Genomic DNA, 18,989 nt, shown 5'->3' on the forward strand with positions numbered 1-18,989 from the left:
GGGCGTGAGCACGGCCCTTAGACTTATGTTTCACGCTGCTCGTAAATCCACACACCATGGCTGCAATTCGAATAAAATGAAATGTTAGAAGTAAAAACTTGAAGCTAAAATTAAAATTGAGATCGAACACGACTTACCGAGCTCAGAGTTTGGCCTCAAAGCTTCAATCGGACGAACTAAAGGATTGTAGTCCAGTAGCCCTGATTCTAGCAACAGCTTATCGGTGACCAAGGTCCCGATCTTCCGGCCCCTTGGAAAGTTGTCCTTGTAGAATTTGAGGGTGTCCAAAGTGGCTTGATTGAGCTCGGGAATCGGCTTGATTGATACTGCACGAAATAAACAAAAGTTCGAGTTAGATGTGAATACCAAGAAATGAAAAGAAAAAGAAAATAAGAAAAACTTCATACCTAGGTTCCCAAACCTAGCAGGCACGTCAAAGAAAGGACGACCTGATTCGTCCTTTGCCAACCACTCTCCAGAGGCAAAGAACCACTTGCCTACCCATCCCTTGATGGAGGTCGGCCCCTTGACTATACCACTCGCGCCCTTCCTTGTGCACATATAGTACCGACCAGGTTTTTTGGCTATCCTCTTGGCCTCAAAACATCCAAGGAGCTGATCAACACTTAGCAGCTCGGCCTCGTCCTCATCCCGAGCTCGCAACCAAAAAAGAATGGCTAAAGCAAAAATGACACCCCACCCATTGGGGGCCACTTGAGCAAGAGCCAGTCCAGTTCGGTTTAAGAACTCCTGGGCGAAAGGATGAAGGGGAAGCTTGAGACCGTACTCAAACATCTTGAGATAAAGAGTGACCCATCCCTCTGGGGGATTGTCAGCTCTTTCCCCTTCCTCTGGAATCCTGAGGAGGATGTCATTCGGAATGTTAAACCCCCTACGAAGGGGTCCAAGATAATGCTCGGGCATCCTAGAAGGGTACTTCAGACCCTGGCCCGAGGTGGAGGTATCACTATCCTCTCCGTCATCTGAGAACCTAAAGTTCTATATTTCTTCAAGCTCGGATTCTAACCTATGAGCTAAGACCTCCCCAGAGTCACTTGGTTTGGGGGGCGAACTACTTATCGTCCGACCTACACTACCCAGGCTATCGCTACTGGAGGGGGAAGACAAGAAAACTACCATGTTTGAAAGAAGAGTAAGAGCAAGGAAAAGTGACTGACCTAGAGAAAGGGTTCGAGCTGGTTTCAAATCGAACTCCAGAAATTCAAGAAACGTAAGGTTTGACCTGAAGTTTCGGAACTATTTATAGCTGATCGGAAAAACCTCTGCGCCGTACACGTGTAATCAACGAGCGGTTCGGATCTCCTCGAGATACGCAACGGCCTGACTAGGGTCCGATCTGCTCGGAACCCGACAGGTCCAATATGAGAAAAAGACACATAACCGCCGGTCGTGTGTATTGTCGGATCCATTACCTATAAATAGAGGACTTCATTTCACGCTCAGGTATCGAATCTCACCTCGAACTAAATAAGGAGTCCGATCTATACTAACTTGAGCGTCGGAGTGCTTACCCTCTTGTGCAGGTCCACTCTAGTGTTCAGGTCGGAACCGGAGACCGGGTTCGAGCTCGATTCGTGAAGAACCGTTGTGCAAATTCCTGCATAAACAGGGTGATTGTGTCTTGATTGTCGTTTTCCTTATTAATCGCACTTCATCACCTATTTTGGAATGGTGCACCCCCTTTGAATTACTCACTAGTTCTTTGGTAGATTATCAGTTCCTTCGGGTTTTTGGCTGTCTACGTTTTGCCTCCATGCTTTGAGGATCCTATTAGGGTTAGTTTGGGAATGATATTAGTATTATAGTTAGGGGTATTAGAGTAATTAGATAGAGATGAGTGTATTATAAATAGGACTAGTAGGGGAGAAAGGAAGGTATCTTGAGAATAGTTTTGTGTAAAGAACTTAGAGTTATTTGGGAGAGAGATAGCCCTCTCGAATGGCTATCGATATTGTAATTACTCATTTGAATTGCAATATAGAGTTCTAGTTAGGTTCTTGTATTTGGGATCCTAACAAATTGGTATCAGAGCAAGTTCATCTTGGTCATGGATCGTGATCATGTGTTGGAGTTCATGCGGAAGGATCGTGATTGTGTTGGAGTTCATGTTGAACATTCAGAGATGTTTGGCTGAAGAAAGTGATCTTATCAAAGAAATGCAATAGAAAATAGAAGCTGGACTACGAAGAAAGTGATCTTGGAGTGTTATTCCTCTCCCGTAAGCATAATATTGGTTATAAATGGATATATAAGGTCAAACATAGGGTTGATTGTTCTATTGAATGCTATAAGACTCGATTCATGGCTAAAGGTTATACTCAACAGGAGAGTTTATATTTTTTGGAGACTTTTTCTCCCATTGTTAAGTTGGTCACTGTCAAAACTCTTCTCATTGTTGTTGTTACTAAGCATTGGCCTTTTGTTCAGTTAGATTTCAATAATGTGTTTTTGCATGGAGACTTATTTGAGGAGGTTTAGATGGATTTATCTTTGGGATACAAAACTTCTGTTCAAAGTCAAGGGGCACACCTTGTTTGCAAGCTCCATAAGTTCATTTATGGTCTTAAGCAGGCTTCACGCCAATGGTTAGCAAAATTTTCGGAGTTTTTGATTTCTCTTGGTTGATGTCAATCTAAGGCTGATTATTCGTTGTTCATTCGAGGAATTGGGAATTCTTTTATGCTCTTCTCGTTTATGTTGATGATTTATAATCACCAGTAGTTCTGTTTCTGATATTCACTCCTTGAAGATTGTTCTTAATGATTGTTTCAAATTAAAAGATCTTGGTTCTCTAAAGTATTTTCTTGGTCTTGAGCTTGCTTGGTCTTCTTCTAGTATTTTTCTTTCTCAACGACATTATACTATGCAGTTATTGGAGGATACTGGTTTTCTTGGTTGTCGCCCAACTTCGCTTCTTATGGATCCTCACGTTTATTTTCTTCTAATGATGATTTGTTAGCAGATCCCTCTGTTTATCGTCGCCTGTCGGCTTCTATATATCTGACTATTTCCAGACCAGATATCACCTTTGTTGTTCATAAGCTTACTAAGTTTGTGTCCAAGCCTTACAAAGTCCATCTTGCAGAAGTTCATGATTTGTTATGTTATTTGAAGTCTTCTCCTGTCTAGGGTATTTTTCTTATAGTTGTTCAAAATTTTCAAAAACGAGCTTTTGCTAATGCTGATTGGGGTGCTTGTTTGGATACTTGACGTTCTATAACTGGTTTTTGTGTGTTTCTTGGTGATCATTGGTCGTTTGGAAATCTAAGAAACAACAAACTATTTCTCGCTCTTCAACCAAAGCGAATAGCGTGCCCTTGCCGTAGCTGCTTCTGAAATTGTTTGGTTGATTGGTCTGTTGCGTGATTTGAAGGTTGATTTTACCTTTCCTGCCTCGTTATTTTATGATAATCAGTCTGTCGTTCATATTGCCCCCAATCTCATTTTTCACGAGCGAATGAAACATATTGAGTTAGACCATCATTTTATTCGAGAGAAGATTATTGATGGGACTGTCAATCTTTTCCCTGTTCGTTCGTCTTTCCAATTGACTGATATTTTCACCAAACTGTTATCTGCTGCTCTATTGTTCCCATTATTGTCCAAGATGGGCGTTATGGATATTCATCGTCCATCTTGAGGGGGCGTATTAAGATTTTGTTACTACTTAGTTATGATTTTTATTTGTCGACATTACGATTATTTGGTTACTCATTAGATTTTAAATTAGTTAGTTTAGATTTTTTTGGTTACTAATTAGATTGTAATTAGTTAGTCAGTTTACTATTTTAAGTTGGCATCTCTCCCTATAAATACATGTTATTTCATACATAATGAAAATTTCTCACTACTTCCCTCTGTTTTATTAGAATTGTTGATGCGTGGATTAAGCTCTCTCGGTTCCTCTCGAGGTTCGCACCAAGCTTGATTATCAGGTACTCGAAGACCTGCAAAACCGAACAAGACCAGACCGATATGACTCTTGTCACACGGGCTCTGATGCCTAAGTTAGTAAGGACAGTAGTAGAGTAATAGAATTCAAGGGTCGAATTCGGCTTACCTTAGGGTTCGGGAGCGTGATTGATTTATAGTCGCTTGGAAGGTTTCCAGAACCTTCTAAATGAGCCCTAGATGATTGTTGTGAAGACCTAGTGATTTGTAGACAACAGAAGAGAGAGAATGTCAGGCTCGGTACCAAGTAAGGGTATTCGGTCGGTTGACATAGGAACCGTGCGGAAGAGATCGCGTGGCGTCTTGACCCGGAGACCAAGACTAGAAGCTAACGCCGAGGTGGGGTCGACGCCGAGGCGGGTCGATTTTCAAGAATGGGTCGGCCCTTTCGTTATAGGATGGCCCTCTTTGTCGATGATCTCGGGCTTCTATCTCACGGTTCGACCTCTCGTCTCGCTTGGATCATTTTTGCTCCTTATAATAATGGCCCCCACTCTAAAAACAAAAGACGAATGATGTGCCAAGATTTCTGTTTTGAGAGTACCTGTCGCTTGTCGCTGCCACGAGATCATTTTTTAACATAGCATAACCCATATGCATATTAGTGGCCAACTACGCCAAAGTTTCTAACCCACAAAGCTTTTACCAAAGGCTTTTTGCATCCAATTTTGGATTTTAAATGCCTAGTTTTTGTCACTGGTTTTGTACCTTGAGCTTATCGATATCACTTCATAAATTGGAAGTTTTCTCCCATTTTCGTTAGTCCTAATCAAGTCTTCTGAGCTTGGTTTTACCATTCAATTTTGGCCCTGAGATCTAACTTTAGCAGAACTAGCGTCGGTATTTTGGATTTCTAACTTGTTTGGCTTTTTGTGCCAAATAGTCTTATATCCTGTATTTTCCTGCTTTAGTTTTGACCATGCTGAGCCGTTACTGGCTTTTTGCCTCTTCGGCTTGCTTCCAGGTCTGTCCCAATTTTGAGTTTCTTGACTGGTTGTAGATATTCACATAATGTATGTCCCCTGCTTGAGAAATTTGTTTCAGAATGAACATAAAAACTCAAGTATTTGTGCTAAATGTTGAAGACTTTTATTAGTAGAAAAATCATCTTGTCGGAGAGTGAATTACAATAAAATAACTTTGTTGACCAAGACAACAGAGGTTCAAAACCATAGAGTGCCTAAATGTGTCGAACTAGTGGTAGTATCTTCTGAGGTGCTGAGTGTCATGGTCATGCTTGTCTAGTGCATGTCGCCCATGGCCGCATGCCCATGATAGCCTCTTCCCTTCTACTTTTATACCATGTATTTACTTTTGCATGTTATTTACTTTTCATTGTACTTTTGGTGGCGAGTGACTCCTCGACACTTTGCATGTTCACGCTTGCCAAAGGCAAAATGATTTATAATCTACCTTAGGGGGGTACACCTAGTCTCCCTCCTACCTTGTGTTGTATCTTGTCTTGCCGCTAATCTATTCTCTTGCATTCAAGCATACAACTAGCTTTCTAAAATGTCTTCAAACACTTTCCAAACCTTTTTTCTCTAAACCCGTTTTCCAAAACTGTTTTCTCGAGAACAGGGGTGGAGGTTGCGACATATAGCCGTGGTGCCGTCGGCTATCCGATATTCGTTGGCTGACTTGTTCGTGGGCAAGAACAAGTGCCGCACAATCGCTTTGTGAGTCCTTTGAAAAGTGCGATTGTGACAGTTGGTATCAGAGCCTAGTTGGCTCCTCGGATCGAGATTAGTAATCATGTCGGCAGTGAAACAGTTGAACAAGACACATGTCAAACGACTCGTGGAAATTGAGGAACAGCTGTTGTTCTTGAGAGAAGTCTCTGATCATGTTCGATTCCTAGAAAATCGGCTAGAAAGGCCGATGGAATTGATGCGGCAAACGATCAACTTGATGCTTTGCCAGTGAAAGAGTTGTTGGTTAGGGTTGAGACCCTAGAAAGTAAAGCCGGAAAAACGGCTAGTTTCGAGTGACGGGACAACTCGACGAGCTCTGTTGCTCATGTTGAGGAGCGTGTCGAAGAGTTAGATAGCTCCCAGAAAGTGATCATGCAGATGGTCAGTGATCTTTCCGACGACTTTCGAGCTGCTATAGAAGTCGTGCGGGCAGAAGTTGCCAAGATAAACACAAAGGTGAACCTCACTATGAGAGCGGTGGGAAACCAAGGCTCAGCAGGGGGCAATGTCAAGTTTAACAAGGTGAAGATTCCAGAGCCTAAGCCCTTCGGCGGGGCTCACGATGCCAAGGCCTTCGAGAACTTCATCTTCGACGTCGAACAATACTTTCGAGCTACAAATACCACGACAGAAGAAGCCAAGATCACTTTGGCAACCATGCATCTAGCTGAAGATGCAAAGCTTTGGTGAAGGTCCAAGTATATGGACATCCAAGAGGGATGATGCACTATAAACACATGGGACGAGTTGAAGAAAGCTCTCCGAGCTCAATTCTTTCCGGAAAATGTTGAGATCCTAGCGAGACGTAAACTGCGAGAGCTGCGACACACTGGGTATATTAAAGACTACGTAAAAAAGTTTGCTGGACTGATGTTGGACATACGAGACATGTCGGAGAAAGACAAAGTCTTCTACTTCGTGGAAGGCTTGAAACCATGGGCCAAGTCCAAGTTGTACGACTAAGGGGTTCAAGAGCTCGGCTCTGCTTATGCCGCGGCTGAACGCCTGTTTGATCTTGGCAATGAGCAGTCTCAGGATTACAGAAGGAACCAACCCTCATTGAGTAGTGGGAACAAAACCACCAAAACAAGCTCACCCAAAAGTGGGGGAGGAGACAGGAATGGAGGAACAGATTGCAGACCCTATCGGAGGGGTGGAACCAACTGGCGCGGGCCAAACCAACAAAACAACTTCAATCGAGGGCCCCTCGTTTGCTTTCTTTGTAAAGGGGCTCATCGCGTAAGCGACTGCCCACACTGAGTTGCCTTGAAGGCACTCCAAGCTACCATAGCCAATGGCCCTGAGGTCGAGACAGAAACCGCTGAGATAGATGAACCGACCGAAGAGCCCACTGATAACCCCCGCATGGGGGCGCTGAAATTCTTGTCAGCTCTCCAGAAGAAGGTGGGAGAAGCAAAAGAACCATTAGAGAGAGGGCTCATGTATGTGGACATGCTGGTTCACGATAAGGCCGCCAAGAGTACTATGCTGGGTTCTGGAGCCACACACAACTTCATGACTGAAACCGAAACCTGCCGTCTCAATCTACAATGGGATAAAGATCCAGGAAAGATGAAAGCAGTTAACTCCGCGGCTCTGCCCATCGTAGGGATAGCAAAAAGGGTTCAAATGAAGATCAGGACATGGAATGGCAAGGTGGACTTTGTAATTGTCAAAATGGATGACTTCGACGTCGTGCTCGAAATGGAATTCCTTCTAGAGCACAAAGTCATCCCCATGCCTCTAGCGAAGTGTTTAGTTGTTACTAGATCTGATCCCACCGTTGTTCCGACGAGTATAAAACAACCAAGTAGGGTTAAGATGACATCAGCTCTGCAGCTAAAAAAGGGCCTTGCTCATGATGAACCAACATTTATGGTCATCCTAGTGATCGAAGAAGAGAGTAGTAAAGAAGTAATTCCCAGTGAGATCCAACAAGTCCTAGCTGTCTATGCAGACGTCATGCCCGATAGTTTTCTCAAGTCCCTACCGCCGCGTAGGGGAATTGACCACGAAATCGAGCTGGTCCCAGGGGAGAAACCGCCCGCTAAGAATGCTTACCGCATGGCCCCTCCTGAATTACCCGAACTCAGGAAACAGCTGGATGAATTGTTGAATGCAGGATTCATCCACCCAGCAAAGGCTCCATATGGAGCCCCAGTCTTTTTCCAAAAGAAGAAGGATGGCAGTCTCCGCCTTTTTATCGATTATCGTGCCTTGAACAAGCTCACGGTACGCAACAAGTACCATCTGCCCATCATCACCGATTTATTCGATCGCCTCCATGGGGCCAAGTACTTTTCCAAGCTGGACTTGAGGTCTGGATACTACTAAGTGCGCATTGCAGCGGGAGACGAGCCCAAGACGACCTGTGTCACGAGATACGGGGCCTTCGAATTCCTTGTTATGCCCTTTGGCCTTACCAACACCCCAGCGACGTTTTGCACCTTGATGAATCAGGTGTTCCACGAATATCTCGACAAATTTGTGGTAGTCTACCTCGACGACATAGTAGTCTACAGCTCTTCTATGGCGGAACACCAGACCCACTTGCAGCTGGTCTTCGAGAAGCTAAGACATAATGAATTATATGTGAAGAGAGAGAAATGTGCGTTCGCGCAAAAACCCATCAACTTCCTGGGCAATGTGATCAAGTGCGGTCGAATAGGCATGGAAGATGGAAAGGTCAAGGCTATACAAGATTGGAAAGTTCCGAGTTCCATCACCGAACTGCGGTCTTTTCTCGGGCTAGCAAACTATTATCGAAGATTTGTAGAAGGATTTTCGAAGAAGGCATGACCATTAACTGAACTCCTGAAGAAGAATAATACTTGGAGTTGGACTTCGGAGTGTCAAGCGGCTTTCGATCAACTCAAGAAAGCCATGATGGAAGGACCGGTGCTTGGTATCGCAGATGTCACCAAGCCGTTCGAGGTAGAAACTGATGCCTCAGACTTCGCCCTGGGCGGTGTCCTCTTGCAAGATGTACATCCAGTGGCGTACGAAAGCCGAAAGTTGAACGACGCAGAAAAGAGGTATGTAGCCTCTAAAAAAGAGATGTTAGCAGTGGTCCACTACTTAAAGGCCTGGAGACAATATCTCTTAGGCTCCAAGTTCGTTGTCAAAACCGACGACAGCTCGATATGTCATTTCTTCAATCAGCCGAAGTTGTCCTCGAAACAAGCCCGATGGCAAGAGTACCTCACCGAATTCGACTTCCAATTTGAACATCGGCCTGGTCGGTCAAACCAAGCAGCAGACGCCCTTAGTCGAAAGAGCAAACATGCGGGCCTGTGCATGTTAGCTCATCTGAAAGCAAGTAAGTTGACGGGGTCTGTTCGTGAAGCGATCAAGGCACACCTGAAAGACGATCCAGCAAAGCAAACAATCATTCAGCTAGTAAAAGACGGGAAGACCCGCCAGTTTTGGGTCGAAGACGACCTCCTTTTTACCAAGGGCAATCGTCTCTATGTTCCGCGAGCAGGAAACCTGAGGAAACTCTTGATGGGAGAATGTCATGACACCATGTGGGCTAGCCACACTGGGTGGCAGAGAACATATGCCCTACTGAAGAAAGGGTACTACTGGCCGAACCTGCGAGACGACGTTATGCAATACACCAAGACGTGTCTCATCTGCCAAGAAGACAAAGTCGAAAGAACTGAAAAGTGCGATTGTGACACTGAGCGTGTCATAGATGTGGTAAGGTCTTCCCACGCTGGTCTTCCAAGGTGTAAGTGCCTGTTCGAACCACTTTAGTGACTTTGTACGGGCCTTCCCATGTTGGTCCAAACGCCCCACTAGTGGAATCTTTGGTATTAGGCATAATCTTTCTTAAAACTAGATCACCTTCTTTAACGTCACGTTTCTTAACCTTCGAGTTGTAGTATCGAGCTATTCGATTTTTATACTCGATTGTTCGTAGTCGTGTTGTTTCTCGATGTTCTTCTAACAGGTCGAGGTTGAGCTGCATGGATTCAATTTTGTGAGGTAGACTGAACTACTCTACCCTTGGGGAGAGAAGACCAATTTCCACCGGCACTACTGCCTCATAACCAAATGATAGCGAGAACGGCGTTTCTCGTGTTCATGTATAGGGTGTTGTTCTGTAGGCCCATAACGCATTGGGAAGTTCTTCTGCCCATAATTCCTTAAGCTTCTATAATATGGTTTTTAGAGTTCTTTTGATGATTTTGTTGACTGCTTCAACATGCCCATTAGCTTGTGGGTGCGCTGGCGAAGAACAAATATGCTTAATTGCCCAGCTCCCTACAAAATTTTTGAAAGGTAGCATTGTCGAACTGCTTCCCATTATCAATGATAATGGTGTAGGGTATTCCGAAGCGGCAAATTATATTTTTCCAGATAAATTCGGTGACATTCTTCTCAGTAATTGTAGCTAGGGTTTTGGCTTCGGCCCACTTGGTGAAATAGTTGACTGCTACCACCGCAAATTTGGTTTGGCCTTTTTCTAGTGGGAGAGGTCCTATGAGGTCTATTTCTCATTGGACAAAGGGCTAAGGACTCATTATGTTTGTTAGAGGCTCTGGCGGTTGCCTATGCACTGTTGCAAATCGTTGGCATGTCAGCATTTAATACTAACATGATGTATATATATATATATATATTTTTAAACAAAGTTACCGTTTGTAACTTTTTGAATTTTTTTTTAATCTTTTTCTTTTCGTTTTCAATATATATATTTTAAAAAGAAGCTTGTCATGTCCACGTCATCTTCTCGGGTATTTTTCCTTCTAATTTGTTTCGATCGTAACTTCTCCGTTTGAGCTCCGATTTGGATGATCTAACAGTCGTTGGAATCATTGTAACGAGCTCTACGCTGTGGACACTTTAAAATACAAAAAATGTCAATAAATAAAATTAAGTTTGTTATCATCAAAACATTAATTAATTAATTAAAATTAATTAATTTGAGATTAAGGCCAAAAAGCCAACAGTAGCGTCGGATACAGCTAAGTACAAGTAGAGTTCATCACCAGCGATCGGTTTTGAGAGGAGCGGGGCTGCCCCCAGATATTGTTTTAGCTCTTTAAAGGCAGCCTCACACTCTTCTGTCCATTCAAATTGCCCTTTCTTCCTTAGGATTTTGAAGAACGACATGCACTTGTCAGTTGAGTGGCTAACAAACCTGTTGAGCGTTACTATCCTTCCGTTGAGTCCCTGTAGTTGCTTTAGATTTCTAGGTGGATCCATCTCCAAAATAACTTTGATCTTATCTGGATTGGCTTCGATTCCCCTTTGGTGTACTAGGAATCCAAGGAACTTGCCTGAGGTTACTCCAAACGTGCATTTAGTAGGATTTAACTTCATCTTGTACTTTCTTAAAACGTCAATGCTTCTGCCAAATCTTCCTCGTCTTGTTTATCTTTTCGACTCTTTACCAGCATGTCGTCCATGTAGACTTCCATATTTTTGCTAATTAAGGCTGCAAAAATTCGATTTACCATCCGTCGGTAGGTTGCGCCTGCATTTTTCAACCCGAACAACATTACCGTGTAGCAATATAAACCTCGGCTCGTGACAAAAAAGGTCTTCTCCTGATCTGGTAAATGCATCTTGATTTGATTATACCCAGAGTAGGCATCCATAAAACTCAACCTCTCAAGTCGATGCACATTCTCTATTTTCCATTTGGCTTCTTCACCAGTACCACGTTGGATATCCACTGGGGATAATGCACCTCTCGAATGAAGTCTGTTTTCAGTAGCTTTTCTACCTGTTCAGCCACAATCTCGTTCCTTTCTTGGTTGAATGCACGACGCTTCTATTTCACTGGTTTACAGCTCTCGTCGATGTTGAGTCGGTGTACCACGACTCCTCTATCGATTCCTGGCATGTCCTCATGTGACCATGTGAACATGTCAGCGTTGCTTCTGAGAAAATTTATAAGGCTCTTTCTTTCCTCATTCCCCAATCTGGTTCCGATGTTGACTCGACGATCCTTGGCTGCCAGAGGGATAGATTCTACCTCCTCAGCTGGTTCTCCCCTATCGGGGGGTCGGATTTAGTCGATGACCAAGGCTCGGACTTGCCTCCCCCGGTGGTCGGCAGCCTCGTCCAGGCTCTTCTTTTCGAAACGTTGCTGGCCTCCACCAGGGCTCGTGTCGATTTGCTCCATTCTACCCGCCTCAGATCTGGACTTCGTCTCGGCCAAGCTTGCTCGAACTGTATCGTTCCCACAGACGGCGCCAATTGTTGATGCGTAGATTAAGCTCTCCCGGTTCCTCCCGAGGTTTGCACCAAGCTTGATTATCAGGGACTCGAAGACCTGCAAAACTGAACAAGGCTAGACCGGTGTGACTCTTGTCACACGGGCTCCGATGCCTAAGTTAGCAAGGGCAATAGTAGAGTAATAATAGAATCCAAGGGTCAGTTTTCAAGAATGGGCCGACCCTTTCGTTATGGGCCGGCCCCCTTTGTAGATGAACTCAGGCTTCTATCACACGGTCCGACCTCTCATCTCGCTTGGATCATTTTTGCTCCCTATAACAAGAATATTTGTGAAATATTGATTCTAAATAACATCTACAGAATTTTCTTACAATTTAAGGTTAGGGTTCATGTCTTAGATAGCGTTGGGCTGGGGCCGTGGGATTCATTGGGCTGACTTAGATTGAATGAGGTATGAGGAGCTGGCTGTTTTTTTCCAATTTGTGGGCTTCGGTTTTATAAAGTTTTATGAAAGTTGACCCATTTGGTCAGTTCTCAAATCTTTTCCGTCTTTTGGTGTTCTAAACTGCAACCGACTTCAGTTTTGTTCGGTTTTGTTAATTTTCTTATTTCTAAAACAAGGCCGTTAAAACAAATTTTTTCTATTTGCTCTAAAATATATACATATGTTTTTATTTTGAGTAATACTCAAAATTGACAACTATTCAATATTTTTAAACAAAAAAAAAAAGTCTCTTTCTACGTTATCTCTCCTGCTTATCATTTTTGGATGTTCTATAATATCTTTAGTTTTAAATTGCCGTAGGAAATTAAACTCCATGAGTAGAACCTTATCTCTTCACAGTGTTGAATTTGTAAAAAAATTAAACCTGTGAAAGTAAAAACGAAATTAAATCTTTTTGATTTAGAAAAACGAAAAATCAACAGTAACTTCCACACAACAATTGTTTGTATGCACAATTTTCAGTGTCAATTCATTCCTTCCTTCTAAGTAGTTCATTCTTTTCCCAACTTAATTACCAAAAGTCAAACACAACCCTCTGCCCATTCCATAAAAAGAAGAGAGAAAAGAAAAAAAGCTTTTCAATTTAATGAATCTACTAGTAACTTACAATTTCCCTTAAGCCAATCTAAAACAACATATAACTAATACTAACTCCCTCGTTCCCATTTTGAGAAAAAATTATTGAATGAAGTTGTTACAGCCTTCCATTCTCCAGCATTGCTCTATCCTAATAGTCAGAAATTATTGATAATCTGAAATGTGTTCGTCGTTTCTCTCTCGCACATCCAACCGCGTAAAACTCCTATTCGAGTCAACAAGCTTGCTCTGCCATGGAAGAATGCAGAATCAGTGCGGGTGTCCCATCTTCAAAGCCACAAAAGCCAAAATCCTAAACCCAACCAACATGACCCCCAAAGCAGCCACATCCCACCACAGATTCCCCAGTCCCAAGCATTTAATGGCAGGAAAATCCATGACTCTACAGTAATTAATATGCGACCCAAAGCCACACTCATACACCTGATTGGCAGAGTACTGAACCCCCACCAGCAGCCTGTAGCAGTAATGGCTGAACGACACATACTTGAGCCATGAGATGAACGGCGGAATGTGCTCAATGTAATATCCACCGGCCAGCAGAAACACCAGCATGGTCACGGAGGCCAGCGTGGTGGCCTGCTTCACATCCATCAAAACCGCGCCAAGGGCCAGGCCTAGGCCTTGCGACACCAGCACGTTCAACAGAACGATCAAAAGGGTGAGCACAAACGAGAGAGCTGAAGGCCTGAGGCCGCCCATCCAGTACGTGAGCGTCACGAAGATCGTGGGGAGCACGAGCTCCATGGGGAGGTCGCCGACTGTCCGAGCCATGTAATAGGAGGAGAGACGGTACATGGCGGAGGAGCGCTCTTTCGACAACATCGGGCGCTCCAATGGGAATGCGAATATGGCGTTGAAGAGAGGGTAGAAGCCCCAGAAGATGGAGAAGAAGAAGATGAGGCCAACCTGATCCTGTATGTGGGAAGGATCGGAGTGCCACCACAAAAGCCCTGAGAGAAGCGAAACGGACATAACTTGGAAAAAATCCTCAGCCCAGAATAAGATTCGTGTCTCCTTTCTCGCAATCCTCTTTTCAGTAATATACTAAACTGCTCCCACCAGCTCGTTGTCCATTGATTTTCATTTTCGCCTCCAGATTCGGATCTTGATGAATAAGAAATCTTTGTTGTTTTCCCCACAATCTCTGCCTTCACCTCAGGATAAATGACCCTTCTGTACGAACCGAACAGAGACTGCTTCACTGAAATCTCGTCCTCTTCACGATCCAGTCCACAGTGGAAATGGTCTGCTTCATCGTCTTTTACTGAATCTGGTGCTATGCCTGCATCGCGAGTACTCGCCGTCATTAAATATTTGACAATTCAATTAAAAAAAATAGATTCTTACTCACCAAGTAAGAACAAAGTACTTTTCTAAATCCATGCATTAATTTGGAAGATTAATAGAGTGGAATAAAATTATGTCCCAAGGAATAGTTTGAATTGCTTGGGACTTAAAAAAATATGAAGTTTTAGGTTCAAATCATATAGAATACAATGATCCGGATCATTGCGAGGGGACTGTGCGCATACTTTTGGGTGTAGGAGCATAAAGATCAAAAGGGTGCACGCTGGGTAATAAAAAAAAGTGCAATAAAATTATATTAATTCTTTTTTTTTTTGGTTCATACCATTGGCAAGATCGAGCAGGAAATCAGCAGGATTGATGAGGTTGAAGGGAGGAACATATCCAATGGAGGCGAAATAATCCATGACCCGACCTGCCTGGCCGCTGTAAATGGGGCAGCCGTCGGACAGCACCATCACCTTATCAAACATCCTATACAGCCGGCTGGAGGGCTGGTGAATGGTCAAGACCAGGGTCCGGCCAGCGCGAGCCAGCGCTCTCAACGTCCCCACAATCCGCTGCGCCGTGGTCGAGTCCAGCCCCGAAGTAGGCTCGTCCAGCAAAAGCAAACTCGGGTTCACGATCATCTCGTGCCCGATACTGACCCTCTTCCTTTCCCCTCCGGAGATCCCCCGGAGCAGCGCCCCGCCGACGACAGAGTTCCGGCAGCGGCTGAGCCCGAGCTCCACCACCATCATCTCCGCCTGCGCAATCTTCTCTCCCTTGCTCAGCCTCCGCGGCAGCCGGAGCATGGCGGCGTAGGAGAGGGTCTCGAGCACCGTGAGATGAGGGTACAGAACGTCGTCCTGCGGGACAAAGCCGATCCTGCGCTTGATGGAGCTGGAGAAGGGCCTGTGGTTGTAGGTTACGGCGCCGGAGATCTTGGCCGGCAGGCGGCCGGCGAGGGCCGTCAAGAGCGTGGTCTTGCCGCTCCCGGAGGGGCCGAGCATTGCTAGAAGCTCCCCCGGTGCAGCCATCCCACTCACGCCGTTCAATATCGTCCGAGTAGAAATGCTACTAGGCTTCTTACAGCCGCTCTTCGAGCTTGGAATTTTGATACTATACGACACATCTTCAAACTGCCCACCACCCAACCAAAAAACACAGAAAGTTAAATTACATATATATATATATATATATATATATATATTCCTTCATTAAATATTAATAAAATATATGTATTGTTTTGAGATACCTTGAGAGTTAGAGGGAACAAAGATTGGGTGAGGATGGAGAAGGTAGTGGGAGGGGCGGCGGCGGGAATGATAATATTGATCGGCGGCGGCGGAGGATGTGTGGTTGGATTGGGAGGAGTGGTGGTGGACGGCTGATGTTGCTCCTCCGGCGGCATCATGATCGGACGGCGGAGAGGGGGAGAGAGAGTAATGTGGAACTCACATGAAGAAGGAGGGGAGTGGGGAAATGGGTTTATAAAGGGGAAAGGGAGAGAGAGGGTGTGGGGGGCAGCCAAATTCATGGCTGTGGACACTTCTTTTAAAAGTAATTGGGGGAATACCTACGCATACTGCCATTTCCCAACTGTGCATCTTCTTCTTTTTCTTTTTCTTTTTCTCTTATCCTTTAAAACAATATTCAATTTTTCTCTCAAATACACAACAACAAAACCGAGTAACAATTGTTATCCTTCCACTCTAGCTACCTAAAGATTTAAGAAATCACCAAAATAATTGTTTTTAACTTATTTCAATTTATTTCCATGTGTAATATTTTTGCAAGGTGTTATTTTTATTCTATGGGGCGTTTTATAGGCATTTTAATGGTATAATGTTTAGGCACTTCATGACAGGTAAGTATATGTTTTTACTCACCGCCCCTGTTAAAAATTGACAGGTAAGAGAAATTAATGTATAAAGAAAGTGAGGGAAAATAGATTTTTTATTTTTTTAAAAAAAAGATCATTAAATTTTTTAATGGTGATAAGTAGGATAAATTTAAATGCTATTCATTTTAGCATTATAGGCTAACTTTTTTTTCACTAATTTGATGTTATGAGGCTGTGGTTATGGTTTTTTTTTTTTTTAAGATAAACAAAGGGGTAACAGATTCAAACCGATCTTTAAGTCTATGAGTAATGTATAGAACAATTGAACTTTATTTATCTGTCAGCATATTATAAAGTCAGGATTGAATAACTATCAACATTTTAAGATGATAATGATGTGTCTTATTCGCTATTTTCAAATTTGTTATGAATAAGATTGTAAGTTTCACACTTGATCAAATTTTAGAGTTTAATTTAATGAAACTTTTAAAACTAAAATTGACTAAAGAGAGAAAAAAAAAGGGTAAACATCTCAAAGTTTGCTTCTTAATTACTTTTTTCTTAAAAAGAAAAAAAAGAAAAAAGGGGAAAAACCCACTTCTAGCTAAGATTTTGTCAAATAAAGAAACAAAATTTTAGATAAATTAAAAATAAGTTTCACACATCGTTTAATTGGATGTTCAAACTAACACACTTCACTTCACATGCCGTTGGAATTACTCAAGTAAAGGGGAAAAAAAAGAAATAACTTAGGCACTGTTTGGTTGAATGTTTCAAAAAATATCTTGATGTCTAGATCTTTTGGAGCAAGATGTATGGGAATAAAAAATAACTATGTTTAGTTGTATGTATGTCTAGATTAACATGTATGAAATTAAAATGTCTGAAAATAAATTATATATATATTTATTTTGTATGATTATTTTAGAAATATGTATTTTATGTAACTGTAAACATTGATTAATAATTAATCAAAATTTAATTCAAATAATACAAATTAAATTATTTTAAGTTGTTGATTATTTTATATTAGTATTTTAAATTTTAAGTTTACAATTTAGCACCATGATCAATTAAATAATTAATAACCATTTAAGTTTCACTTATTAGTAAATATATTATAAACAATGTATCTAAAGTTATGTCAAGTGATGTCGTATTTGACAACCAACCTTAATAATTATCATAAAAAAGATGGGTTTAACAAAACTAATCATTTTGATTCATTCCATTGCATCAATTTATTATTACATTTTCTTAAAAGAAATTAAGTTTATACTTTAATAAATTAATTTATTACAGTACAATAATTAATTTAGTAGATTATTAATAAAAATTTAATTTTGTTTTATTAATTATAAATTTAATTTAAATATTTTAACTAGTTTTAATTAATTAATTTTAATAAAATCTAAAAGAAAATTATTTTATTGGAAAGAAAAGATAGGGATATGACAAAAAATTGATAGACGAATCCATCCGAACGAAAAAAGGTGAAGAAAATCATTGTTTATAAGAATAGAGAATACCTTAGAGTAAGTTATTATTTTCAAATAAAGTCTTCAAATCTATGTTACAAACAAGCGCTTTACTTACTCATGTATATCCCCGTCTGATGATCCAACTAAATGGTCCTTGAGGTACTTACGGTAAGCACACCAAAAATCATTGAATTTTTGACAAATATAAATATGTGAGAAAGAAATACAAAATAAAAAAGAAAAATTATTTGTCAAATTTTAATTGGTAGTGAGCATTTGTAAGCACTATAGTTAAAAATAAATAATAATAAGTTAGTTGAAGCTACCGACCACGTGGACTGTGGAAGGATTCGTAGATAATTGGGGGTTGACGAGTGACGTGTTTCGTGGATGACGATGTTGTTTCATATTTGGCCACGTGTCTTGGATTAATGAATTGGGTTCTAAGGTTGTGTTTCTAATCCTTGGGAGAGGAACTTTTCTTTCTCAATTTACTTTTTTTCTTTCCACATCTATTTATAAAAGTTAAAGTGGCTTTCTCTTTCCATTGGGCCTTTTTTGTCTTGAAAATGGATTAAATTAAGGTCCCCTTAATAATTTTTTTATTTTTTATTTTCTATTTATAAGATTATATATATATGTAATCTTTTTTTTTTCTTTTAATATCTTTCAACCTTAACAACTACTTCTAAGAAGTCTCTAAACTTTAAAAAGTAGTTAAGTGATCTCTAAAATTTAAATTTTGTTTCTAATAGATCTCTGAATTTCAATTTTATGTCTAATACGTCTTTTCACCTCTTTAAAATTTTTTAAAATTTATGTACTTATTGCTACAAAATTGAGGTTAGTAGACACAAAATTCAATTTTGTACATAGTAGTTCCATGAGATTTAAAAAAAAATGTCAAATAGTTTGTGAATGACCTATTAGATACGAAATTGAAAGTTCATTGATCTATTTAATACTTTTAAAGTTTAGAGGTCCATTAGACATAGACCTAGAAGTTCAAAGACTAAATTTATAATTTAACACTCTCTTTTCTATGTTAATTATATACTTTTCACAATATTTTAGGGTCTGTTTGATAATTATTTCGTTTTTTTATTCTGTTTTAAAAAATTAAGTTTGTTTGCTCACAATTTCTTTGGTATGTTTTAACCTTTCTTAAATTAAACACACATTTGAGCTCTGAACCAACTTTTAAAAACAAAAATAAGCTTTTGAAAACTATATATATATATATATATATATATATATATATATATATATATATTTTGGTTTTTAAAGTTTAGCTTCATTTGCCAAAGCGAGCTAGTTCAGCGGTAATTGACATATATCTACAACCAAGAGGTTGTAAGTTCGATGTCCCACCCGCACATGTTGTACTAAAAAAAAGTTTAGCTTTATTTGAAAAT

The 18,989-nt window shown here is 41.1% G+C and overlaps 2 protein-coding genes across 2 annotated transcripts; both read right to left on the reverse strand.

Annotated features, from left to right (window-relative positions):
• Nucleotides 1–12,923: 12,923 nt before the first annotated feature.
• LOC111023900 (ABC transporter G family member 21) lies at nt 12,924–15,772 on the reverse strand. The gene is made up of 3 exons (XM_088118235.1): nt 15,506–15,772; nt 14,594–15,389; nt 12,924–14,245 (listed from the first exon to the last, which is right to left on the reverse strand). The coding sequence occupies exon 3, from the start codon at nt 13,933–13,935 to the stop codon at nt 13,210–13,212; it is 726 nt and encodes a 241-aa protein (XP_087974361.1). The 5' UTR covers nt 13,936–14,245; nt 14,594–15,389; nt 15,506–15,772; the 3' UTR covers nt 12,924–13,209.
• On the reverse strand, nt 13,997–15,661 carry LOC148207869 (ABC transporter G family member 21-like). Its single transcript, XM_088118233.1, has 4 exons — nt 15,506–15,661; nt 14,594–15,389; nt 14,147–14,245; nt 13,997–14,067 (listed from the first exon to the last, which is right to left on the reverse strand). Exons 1-4 carry the CDS (start codon nt 15,659–15,661, stop codon nt 13,997–13,999), a joined length of 1,122 nt encoding a protein of 373 aa, XP_087974359.1.
• Nucleotides 15,773–18,989: the final 3,217 nt, after the last annotated feature.

Source organism: Momordica charantia, unplaced genomic scaffold, assembly GCF_013281855.1.
Source record: "Momordica charantia cultivar OHB3-1 unplaced genomic scaffold, Mcharantia_2.0 BLBB01000045.1, whole genome shotgun sequence".
NCBI lineage: Eukaryota > Viridiplantae > Streptophyta > Magnoliopsida > Cucurbitales > Cucurbitaceae > Momordica > Momordica charantia.